The following is an 11,355-nucleotide window of genomic DNA, read 5'->3' as shown; positions in this document are numbered from 1 at the left end:
AGGGAAGGGAAGGGAAGGGAAGGGAAGGGAAGGGAAGGGAAGGGAAGGGAAGGGAAGAGAAAAAATCCTGAGACACAGGAAAACAGCCTGTAGACCAAAGAGACCACTGACCTAGAAAAAAGGAGTCTCTGAAGAGGGACTCCCCCACTAATTGAACTGTCAAATTTCACTGGTTTGCCCTGGGATATTATAGAAAATTACTTGTATGATTAATGAAAATAAAACACACCTTGCAGCAAAAACAAACAAAAATAAATAAAGGAATTAGAATGAAAAATGTGCCACTAGTTCTGTTTCCCCTCTATGTACAATACATTAGAGTAACAGTTGGTTTTGTCAACTTGGCTCAGAGACAAATCTGGGAGGAGGGAATATTAGCTGAGAAAATGCCTCCATAAGCCTGGCCTGTGGTAAGGTCTGTGCTGTATTATCTTGATTAATGATCAATGTGGGAGAGCCCAGATCATCCTGGGCAATACCATCCCTGGGGCAGGTGATTGATTGATCCTCAGTTGTATAAGAAAGCAGGCTGAACAAGCCACGAGGAGAAAGCCTGTGAGCAGCACTCCTCTATGGCTTCTGCTTCAGTTCCTACTTCCAGGTTCCTGCCCTCATTTCCTTTCAGTGATGGATTGTGATTATGAAAGACTAAGATGAAATAAACCCTTTTTTTCCCAACTTGCTTTTGGGCATGGTGTTTTATTAAGCAATAGAAACCCTAACTAAGACAGTTAGCTACATATAATAAATATACAAACACATATATATATACAATATATATATAGGCATTGTCTTAGTTGCTTCTATATTGCTGTGATAAAACACCATGACCAAGACAAATTATGAAAGAAATTTATTTGGGGCTCACAGATTCAAAGAACTAAGTGTCCATGCCCATCACGGCAGGGAACTTGGCAACAGGCAGGCAGTAATGGCACTGGAGCAATAGCTGAGAGCTCGCATCCTGGACAAACAAGCACAAGGCAGAGTTTATTGTGAATAGTGTGGGATTTTGAAATCTCAAAGCCCACTTCCAGCAACATAACTCCTCCAACAAGACCACACCTCCTAATCCTTTCCAAACAGTTCCACCAACTACGGACGAAGTATTTAACTAGAAGAGCTTTGGGGACCATTCTCATTCAAACCAGCACAGGTATCAGTGGCTGAGAAGACATTTTGAAAGTTGCCTTTGAGAACACACTATGAGGTCTCATTCTACAGAAATGAAGCACATGGAAATACTTCTGAAGACACAAAACCTCACAGAGCCACACAGCTCGGCCCTGGTTCATCAATGAACTAACTGTGCCACCAGTTAACTAAGACTGTTCACCTTGTCTCAAGCATCACTTGAGAAACACAGCATCCAGGGATACTCTCAATTACAGCCCGAAGTCTGAAGAAGAGCTCGCTATATTAAACTCTGACACTTTGCACTTGGAAGCACTTGAGGTTTTGGAGCAAAACAGTGATGTCTAAACTGTGATTCTACACTGGAACCTATGGTGGCTATACTGCTATTTACTGCTGAACCATAACAGAAAACAGAAAAATGCCGAAATGATTAAGTTAAAAGGAGCAAAGAACTACCACATTCATTTATATAAATGATGGAAAGAATGAAAAACAGAACAATTACCTCAGAGGCATTAAAATGGCCACGAAAAATTAATAGCGCTAACTCTAAATCAATACACACACGCTCCAAGCAAATAATAGTGATAGACGATTGATAGCAGTGCAGAGACAGTCCAAACCATCCATCAGTCGAAACCTACTCACTGGATGATCTTGAACAAATTACTGGCATTTTCCATCCCGGTTCTCACTTGCTCCACATCTCCACAGAGGTCATGGAACAGCTCTAGACACCTGTGCCCTTAGACAGGAACCATCTTTACCACTACCAATGTGAACCACCAATGTTACCTAGGCACTTATGAAGCTGTTGTGTGAAGAATACAGTACTACAGAAAATGAAGAAGCTCAACCTCAGGCAGGTAGCTCATGCCTGTAATCCCAGCACTAGGAGGTGCAGGAGGGAAGATCATGTGATAAAGGCCATAGTAAGTCCCCGCCTTAAGTTAAAAAACAAAAAACAACAAGAACAAAAACAAAACCAAGTATAAGGGCCTAGGTTCAATCCCCAGCCGGCATGTAAGTGACCAAAGATACACCTCCATGAACAGTATACACAAAGGCTCAGAGTTCAGTCCCCAGCTCCAAAAGGATTCTAAGACAGCTCACTCAGTTGATAGAACAAGAAACACACACAAAAAAAAAATCTTCAAAGCTCAAGTCTCGGGTACCTGGTGTCTACCACATTGACTCTATAAAAAGCAAAGCAAAGTCTGCATGGTACCTTCAATTTTAACCTGGTTCTCCCCTCTTCATCCAGCATCTCCTCATCTTCAAATTCATCTTCATAATACTGAGGATCAAAAGGCCTACAAAGTGTATTTTTAAAAAGCTATTAACATTCCATAAACAATACTGCCATAATATAGTTATAAACCATATATCAAATATATTGTGAAGCTCAACTTGAAAGAAGTATTCAAAATATACTAGAATTTAAAATTCTGATGCTGTTATATATTACTTGAAATAAAGTACAAACAAGGCTAAACATTCCAAATAGCTGGGTGTGGTGGCATATGCTTTTAATGCCAGTACTTGGGAGGCAGAGGCAGGCAGACCTGTGAGTTTCAAGTTAGTCTGGTCTCCGACTGAGTTCTAGTCCAGCCACGGTTATATAATGAGACAATGTCTAAAAGAAAAAAACAATTTTTTTCTCAATTTTTCATATTACATTCATTTCATATTATTTCATTTTTTCTTTCTTCCAAAGAAAAAAGCATATATGCTGCAGCTTCCTACATCATTTTCCTTGTGGGGGAGCTGTGTAAATGGCCTCAGAGAGGGTTAACTTAGGAACCTCCATCAACATGGCTTCACTACAGTGTGACAAGAGCTGCTTCCGTGGCCAGCAGACCTCAAGGCTTCCCACCGCAGTGCTGTTGGGCTGTAGGAGTTACTGTGTGTCTATGCATCCCTAAGAGAGTATCAAACTCCTAACCACAGGCAGGAGGTCTCCCTGAGGCTTTCCTGTTGTGGGATGCTTGACTGACTTTTTCAGACACATTTCTCTGCTAGTCGACTGAATGAAAGTAAGCAAAACATGTTCATGTATACTCATATTTCTTTTCTTTTTTTTTTTAACTTTTGTTTTGTTTTTTTTTTAAGACAGGGTTTCTCTGTATTACATACAGTCTTGGCTGTCCTGGAACTCACTCTGTAGATCAGGCTGGCCTCAAACTCAGAGATCTGCATGCTTCTACCTCTCAAGCACTAGGATCAAAGCCATGCACCATCATGACCAGCTAATACCCACGTATTTCTAGCCAACGCCCAGAAGACATCCTAATGTCCTTACCTGGGCTCTACACTGAGAAAGTTGGGCAGTTTAACAAAATATAAGTCATTGCCCAAGTCCGTGTTCACTTTGGGGATCTCCACTTCTATTCTGGTCTCAGGTATGGGCTCTTCCTCCTGCTGATCCTGGGGCAAGCCATTTTCATCCTAGTGCAAGAAAATGCAAAGTTAGAGCTGCGGGGACCAGGTGACGTCCAGTTCAAGTCCCACATTTCATTACGTAAGGGAACAAGAAACACTGTCTGGTTTTTATTTTGTCCTCTGTTTCATTTGAAACAGGGGCTCACTCTGTCGTCCAGGGTGGCCTAGAACTCACTACCTAGTCCACGCTGGCTTCAAATTCACAGAAACCCTCCTGCCTCCACTTTCCAAGTACTTGGATTATGAGTTTAGCAAGAATCATATTTAGATACTATTCATCAACCTCCAAACATCTCAGGAAAAGCAAGCAGAGTCTCGCTGCCTTGGGGCAGAGCTTCTATGATCAGTTGTCTCCCCAGAGTGTCCCTGACAAATGTTCAATCAGCTGGCGCCTATGTAGCCACTCTAATGGCATCAGAGAAGGTTACTCACACATGGTGAATCTGAGGCCAGCCTGGGCTACATAGCAAGACCCTGCTTCCAAAACTAAACTTAAAAAGTAAAAAGGAATGAAGAAAAATTATTAACAAAGCACACATTTACTTGCATGAGTAAGAAAAACAATTAGGTGAAAGGATCTCAAATCCTGGGTGTTTATGGTCTTGCCCCGTGAGGCTGGGCACCTCATGGTAGCCGCACTCACTTCTCCTCCATGGAACCAAATGCTTCCTACAGAATTAAGAAAGTCTACTCGTTATAGTTCCATACTGTAATTTAGATAACGACTTCCTCTTCTTAAGAGAGAAAGAGGTCCTTCCCCTCTAAGACAGTCTCACTTGAATATGGGCTAGCTCACGCTACTTTCACTTACCACAGGCTGTCCTGGAGTTGGGGGCTTATCTTCTCCATCACTCCCTGAAGATATGTCATCTGCACCTCCGAACAGATCCATGGTTCCATTATTATCTTCAGTGCAGAGGGAAAAACACAGAGTGTTAACATCTGGTCTTCATTTGAACATCCCCAAGATTTCTGGGCCAGCTCCAAGAAATGGCATAAATCCAGATCTTGAGCTTGGGTAGGGAGGAAAAGGGCACCGTGGCACATGTGTGGACAGACAGGCACTGTGGCATGTGCGTGGAGAGAGAAAGTCACTGTGGCACACATATGGAAAGATGTGTGTGGAGAGGTTTGCACACTGCACAGGAAGCTCTTTTCCCCCCTCCATCTCTGCATCCTTCTTCCAGTTTCCCCTTCTAGCAAGGTCTCATTCTCACAGGCAGAGTCACTGATGCACCCATCAAGACAATAATGTGTGTAAGCCAGCAAAGCAAGGTGAGGCACCACAGCAAGGAAACAGGAAGACAGAAGAGTTGTTTCAGAGCCAGCTGTCTAACCAAGCCAGAATTATTGGTAGTCACATGTTCTAGGATAAACCTATGAGGCTGAGTTAGAGAGACGTGGCAAAAGACATGCAGCTGGACAGCAAAGCAAAGGTGACCAGAGTACTGGACGCTCATTATACGACTTCCTGTTTAGGAGGTGAGCACAGCCATGTCTTCCCGTAGTTCCCTTAGCTCACGTCACCAGCCAGCGACTGTACACGTACGTGGTTCACTTGTCTCAGAGTCTGCACACCCTCACCACCAGACGGCAAGGTGTAGGACATGGCTTAGAACGGCAGCCGTGTACTGCAGAGCCTCAGGAAACATCAGTGAACAACGGACACAGCCTACCCAAGTCTCACCGCTCTGTAAGAGGGTCTGCATCACCCCATTTTACACCTTAGAAAATGAGTTTAGTGAAAACCCTGGGGAGCTGGATGGAGCACTGGGGTAAGGATAAGAGGGTTATCCTTAATCAGGCTGCGGCACACTGTCACTTCCAAACCGTCCAGAGGCTCAGATAAATTCACTCAAACTGTAATAACGAAGCGGGTTCCTAACAGCATGAGCTGCACAGAGTACACTGAACACATACACACAGTCTTCTGTGAGTCCTGCAGTCTCAAGGTCTGCCAGGGCACGACAGTTACAAGCAGAGAGCTATGAACCAGACCTGCATACAAGGTAAACGGGCTACCTTTGGGCACCTCGGTGTCGCTGTCTGCCTCGGAATCAGATGGAATCGCGTTCTTGCGCTTCAGTCGTAAAACTTCATCTTCACTGTCACTGCCTCTTGCAGATTCTAAAAGAGCAGAGTTAGAAGATGTGCATAAGCCGGGCATGGTGGCACACGCCTTTAATCCCAGCACTCGGGAGGCAGAGGCAGGTGGATTTCTGAGTTCAAGGCCAGCCTGGTCTACAAAGTGAGTNCCAGGACAGCCAGGGCTACACAGAGAAACCCTGTCTCGAAAAACCAAAAAAAAAAAAAAAAAAAAAGAAGATGTACATAATCGCATCCTAGCTTCCCAGGGAAATTGTGCAGCAATGAACAGAAAAGGACAATAATACATCGAACAGGCTGGATCCGGCTACCACACATTATGCTACTCCAAAAAAGAAAACCTAACCTGGCAAAGCCAGTGCCTGTCATCCTAGACCTAAAGAGGCCGAGGCCCAAGGAGGCAAGAGCATAGTGGTAGAACAGGTCAGTATGCGATAAGGTTAGTCCAGGGTCGTGGCTGTAAAATAGGTCTCATAACACGCTGTCCTGTGTCATGATAGTGGTAGCCACGTAAGTCTATAAACATGTCAACACAAATTAAACTGCACACAAACAAGAGTCGAGGTAAATATGAAAGAAGAGAAGAAGAGAAAACAAAAATGAAAAACAGGATAATAAAGATGGGAATAAAAAGGAATAGAGAGATGGCTCAGTGGTTAAAAGTATTGGTTGCTTTTCCAGAGGACCTGGGTTCAATTCCCAGCAATGAGATGGTGGCTCACAACTGGCTGTAACTCCTGTTCCAGGGAACCCAACACTTGATTCTGGCCTCCATGGGCACTGCATGCACACAGTGCACAGACATACATGAAGGGAAAATACCCATCTGCATATGAAAAACAAAACCCTTTAAAAAGACACAAGATGCACCCAGATCTGTACTCCCATGAACGTTTTACCTGACTTCTGGTCCTGCTCCTCCTCACCGTCTGAATGCCTTCCATCTTCATCTGAGACTTGTGGCCTTTCATCGTCTGAGTTTTGCATTTTCTCCTCATCGGACACCTGTGGCTGGTCCTCATCGTCTGAATTCTGCTTCTCCTCGTCATTATCAGAAGCTACTGGATGCTCATCGTCAGAATTTCCCTTCTCCTCCTCAGACAGCTGCTGTCTGTCATCATCAGAAATCTGGGCCCGGTCCTCGTCATCTGTGTTCTGCATTTTCTCCTCGTCGTCGTCAGAGTTCTGCAGCTTATCCTCATCGGACCCTTGCTCCCGCTCCTCGTCATCAGAGTTCTGCAGCTTCTCGTCGTCTGACTGGTCACTTTTATCCTCTCCATCCCATTTCTCATCATCTGACTGGGCTTTTTCAGACCCTTCTGCCTCTGAGTGACGGCTCCCTTCGTCCGACCTGTGGCCCTCATCATCGTCATCGTTGTGGGCTTCAGAGCCACTGTGCTGGTCCTCGTCAGAGGGCTCATTATCCTCGTGGTCAGAGCGCTCGGAAGCCTCCGACCTATTGTCTGACCGTTCAGAGTGATTGTCACTGCCACTGTGATGAGAGGCCCCCTCCTCCTCACTGTCGTCTCCGAACAGTTCCTTGTTACTGGGCTGTCCGGAGTCACCTCTGTCATCCTGATCACTTTCGCTGCCAGAGGCGTTGCTGCCAGAAGCGCCGTTGTCCTGGTCAGAGTCCGAGTCGGACTCAGACTCGGAATCTGTGGGATCGTGTAAACACAGAGGAATATCAGCAGAGCGAGGAACTCTAGAAGTCCATCTCAATTTGCTAAAAGACAAACAGAAACTGGCAAAACTGCTGAAGCCAATTTTCTCACTGCTCCAGAGACAAAAAAGGTTCAAGTACCAGAAGGTCCAGTTAGGAAAACTTAGCAGACCTGCACTAAGCAGGCACAGTAGCTCATACCTATAATCTCAGCAACCCAGGAAGCTGAAGCAAAAGGATCAGTTCATGCAAATATGAGGCCACCCTGGGCTACACAGTAACTCCCAAGCCATCTTAGGCTACAGAGTGAGACCCTGTTTCAAAAAGCTGAAATAAATAAATAAATAAACAAAGTAGAACCCTTCATGTTTACCTCAGACCCCACCACTGCCTCCTTCTTAGACATGAAATAAAACAGTGAGCAGCCCTACATTCTGGTACAGAGAGCACTACTTGGTTCAGAGTGACATCCCTGCCACTATGATGAGAGCCCCCCCACCTCCTCCTCACTGTTATCAACAGTTCCTTGTTACTGGGTGGTCCTGAATCACCTCTTTCATCTTGATCACTTTCTTGACCAGCAGGTAGTGGTCCCTGTACCGGAAATGCAGCAGGAAGAGAAAAACAAACAGAGCCTAGAGCAGAAGTATAGAAAAACAATTGTACACGGTCCCATCGGAGCACCACCTATGCATTATGGAGTGAAGAATGTCATGTTTGGTTTGTTTACAAACCCCAGTTATGTCATATGAGTACGTTTTTGTTTAATCCCAAGAGTGGACTATGGAGCTGCTTCAGTTTGCCTGCAGCCATTAACCATGATTGTCTCCTGCTCTAGGAGGGGTGGGATTTTTGCCAGATAGTTTAACTCTGGGGACTCTGGGGAGGGTATAGACACAGAGCTCCGAGAGAGCAGAGGGCACACTGGGAAAGCTGCTGCTCCTGATTGCTGCTGCGGTTTATCAAGTAATCATGAACAAAGTGAGCAAAGAGATGAAAAGAAGAAGTTGTAGATATCCTGACGACAGAGTGCGGATGGATCCAAGGACCACTATGACCCTAATCAGCACAAAGTCGCCTACAGAGGTCTGCACCCCCTTTTCCCTCTTTCTCACCTTCTTTCTCTCCTACCTAGTGCTGGGGGGGCGGGGGAGGGGAGAGTAGGGTGTGGAAAGGGATCAGAGTGGAGAAGGGTTGGAAGGGAGGTAGAGGTATAAGAACCCAATCAAATAGTAATACAAATATGCCAACAGAAGAAGGTAATAGCTAAAGAAATAATGACCCAAACAGAATGAATCTAACATCCAAGAAGTTTAATTAATGCCACATTGAAAAATCTTAAGGAATCCACAGCTAAACATACCAAGTTGTCAAAAAAAAAAAAAAAAAAAAAAAAAAAAAAAAACACCCTTGAGCAGGGCGTGGTAGCGCCCACCTTTAATCCCAGCACTTGGGAGGCAGAGGCAGGCAGTCTGAGTTCAAGGCCAGTTCCAGGACAGCTAGAGAAACCCTGTCTTGAAAAAACAAAAACAAAAAGAAAGTAAGAAAGCCCAAAGTAGATAATCAATAAAACCAGTAGTTGGATTTTTTTTTTCCTCCATTAAATAAGTTCTTGTAGTCTCAGTTGGCCTGCCTGCAACTGGTATGTAGACCAAACCTCAAGCTTGTGCCAATCCTTCTGCCTCTTGTCTTTTGAGTTTTAGGATTATAGAGATGTACCATCATGCCTGGCTAACAGTTCATTCTTTAAAAACATTAACAAAATTAAACCGTTAGGCAGACTGTACAAGAAAAAAAAAAAAGCAAGACTCAAATTACTCAAGTCAAGAACGCAAGTGGGGATGCCGTTATAGACCTTACAGAGTCAATGATTATAACCATAAACAATGCTAAAAACCTAGACATACTCCTTCTGAGGTCAAGAACAGCATCTACTTCTGCAAGTCCCATTCGACACCATAAAGAGAGTACCAGCCAGAGCAAGGTAAATAAATAGGCAAGAGAAAGAAACAGTACAACTATCTCTAATCACCATGGCATGGTTTCACATGTAGAAAACCCTAAAGGAGCCACAAAAACAATGACAGTAAATATATCAGCATCAGGATAGACAAGATCAATGTATAGCAGAAATAGAAAACAGGAAGTAACTACTAGCTGGAAGTGGAGGTACACATCTAACACCAGCACTCACTGAGGAAGCGGAATCGGGAGTATAAAGCCAACAAAGGCAACATACACAGCAGATCCCGTAGAAGAAAGAGTGGGGAAGAAAGAGAAGGAAGCACGCAGACACGTAAGCAGACAAGCAGGCAGGCCTACCAAGTTCTACCCTGTCACATCCATAGCAACTTCAAGACTAAGAGCAGTTGTCAAAGACAGGACACCAGACCCTGGAAGTCAGTCTTGGAGCATCCACTAACTCAATGGTAAAATGGAAGAAAACTGCCATGACCTTAAAAGAAGTTTTTAAAAGGGAAGAAAGGGGAGGGGAAGAAAGCGTACAACTGCAATCATCTGTACACTCCACTTCCCTATGCTATGGGTGGCTATGCACTACAGGTACATCTTACTAAACGACGCTTTCACCAGTGGATGCAAAAAAAGCACTAAGCGTTAAGCACTAAGTTGGGGAGCGGGAACCTGTCTTCTCATGATTACATCCCCAGCCCCTAGCAAGGTAGCCAGGCGATGATAGGGATCCTTGTTTACTGAATGAATGAAAAGCTTCATGGAAAACATGGAAAGGTGTACACAGAATTGTGCCTCGAAGACACAGAGAATAAACTATGAGCAAAACACACAAGCAAAAGTTGTGGGACGGGAATTAGTGTACATATTCCAGGCTTATCCAGAGCAGAGCTGGCACAGGAAGAGTTTAGTTCTCTGTACTTTTACCTAGTGCTCCCTCCACAACTGGAGTAATTTCATACAAACTGGAGTTGGTGACAAATGGGGGGAGGGGCAAGGAAAATGACATGTATAGAAGTAAATTTGGGCCTGGGGGGCTGCAAGAATTCTGAAGTTCATCTCGGATCTTTCCTCATTCTTCTATTCACATCTCAAATTCAGATATTCGTAGACCTGTACCTGATATGCCCCCCATGAACCATCATTCATTCATTCATCACCAAATCCTGTCACTCCTCTCCAAACACTCCGCAAGCTTCCCCATTCTTACATCACAGACAAGGAAACTGGCTTTCCGCACAGGCTCTCCAAGGGCACCCATCGCCAGTGCGTAGTAGTCCTTCTGTAGAGCTCCAACCTGATCCCTCCCAGACCCTTCAGGGGAATCTGCACTCTCCCATCAACTCGCCCTTTCACACGGGGCGTTATCACGCCCGATGGGCAGTTGAACATGTCTCCACTCATTCACTGCCACCCTTTCAATTGGCCATGTATGCACGGAGGGGCGCAGGCCACACGTCCTCCCTTCTGCTCCCCCACGAGTCCAGGCCGGCCCCTGATTCTCCAGGCACTGACTCCGCGGCGGTCTCCCCGGGAGAGGCGGGCACCGCCGGGCATGCAGGGGGCGCTGGGCAAGAGCTTAGGGACTTCGCGTTGCCCGGCGCCGCGCCTCCGGCCGAAAAGCAACCCGACGCCCCATGCGCCCATCCGCGGAGCTTGCCCGCCCGCCCGTCCGCCGCACCTTTGCGCTCGGCCTCGCTCTCAGCTTCGCTCCCGAAGAGGTCCTCCATGTCCGCCATAGCAGCTTGGTCCGCGGCCTTGGCCTGCTCGGCTCGAGCCTGCTTTACGGCCAGACCCGTCCAAACACGACGTGTCGTAAAGAGCCGCACAAAGACCTACTTTACTTTTGTGACCTAGTTTTCTCCAGCACTCGGCTGGCTCCGCCCCCACCCCACTCCACCCCCGCCCCGGTGTCTGCGCTCGCCCGCTAGTCCGTTAGCCGGCTCGCACGCGGTGCGGAGCTTGGGATGCCGGGCAGACTTGTTTACGACCTGTCAGCTGCGGCCAGGTTTCTTAAAAATAGTTGAGGGCGGGTG

General features: G+C 45.9%; 1 protein-coding gene across 2 annotated transcripts in view; it reads right to left on the bottom strand.

The window, feature by feature from the left end:
* The window catches only part of Leo1 (LEO1 homolog, Paf1/RNA polymerase II complex component), a 24,019-nt gene extending 12,883 nt beyond the window's left edge, over window positions 1-11,136 (bottom strand). For both annotated transcript variants that reach the window (XM_021171691.2, XM_021171692.2), the window contains exons 1-6: window positions 11,001-11,136; window positions 6,585-7,343; window positions 5,602-5,706; window positions 4,391-4,485; window positions 3,440-3,585; window positions 2,366-2,450 (exon numbers count right to left, since the gene is read on the bottom strand). In XM_021171691.2, coding sequence (XP_021027350.1) covers window positions 2,366-2,450; window positions 3,440-3,585; window positions 4,391-4,485; window positions 5,602-5,706; window positions 6,585-7,343; window positions 11,001-11,058 — 1,248 coding nt within the window. In that variant the 5' untranslated portion in view covers window positions 11,059-11,136. The remainder of the gene's footprint in view (window positions 1-2,365; window positions 2,451-3,439; window positions 3,586-4,390; window positions 4,486-5,601; window positions 5,707-6,584; window positions 7,344-11,000) is intronic.
* Window positions 11,137-11,355: the final 219 nt, after the last annotated feature.

Source organism: Mus caroli, chromosome 9 (genome assembly GCF_900094665.2).
Source record: "Mus caroli chromosome 9, CAROLI_EIJ_v1.1, whole genome shotgun sequence".
NCBI classification, from domain to species: domain Eukaryota; kingdom Metazoa; phylum Chordata; class Mammalia; order Rodentia; family Muridae; genus Mus; species Mus caroli.
The sequence above is the reverse complement of the archived record's forward strand: the minus strand, read 5'-3'. Positions and strand labels throughout refer to the sequence as shown.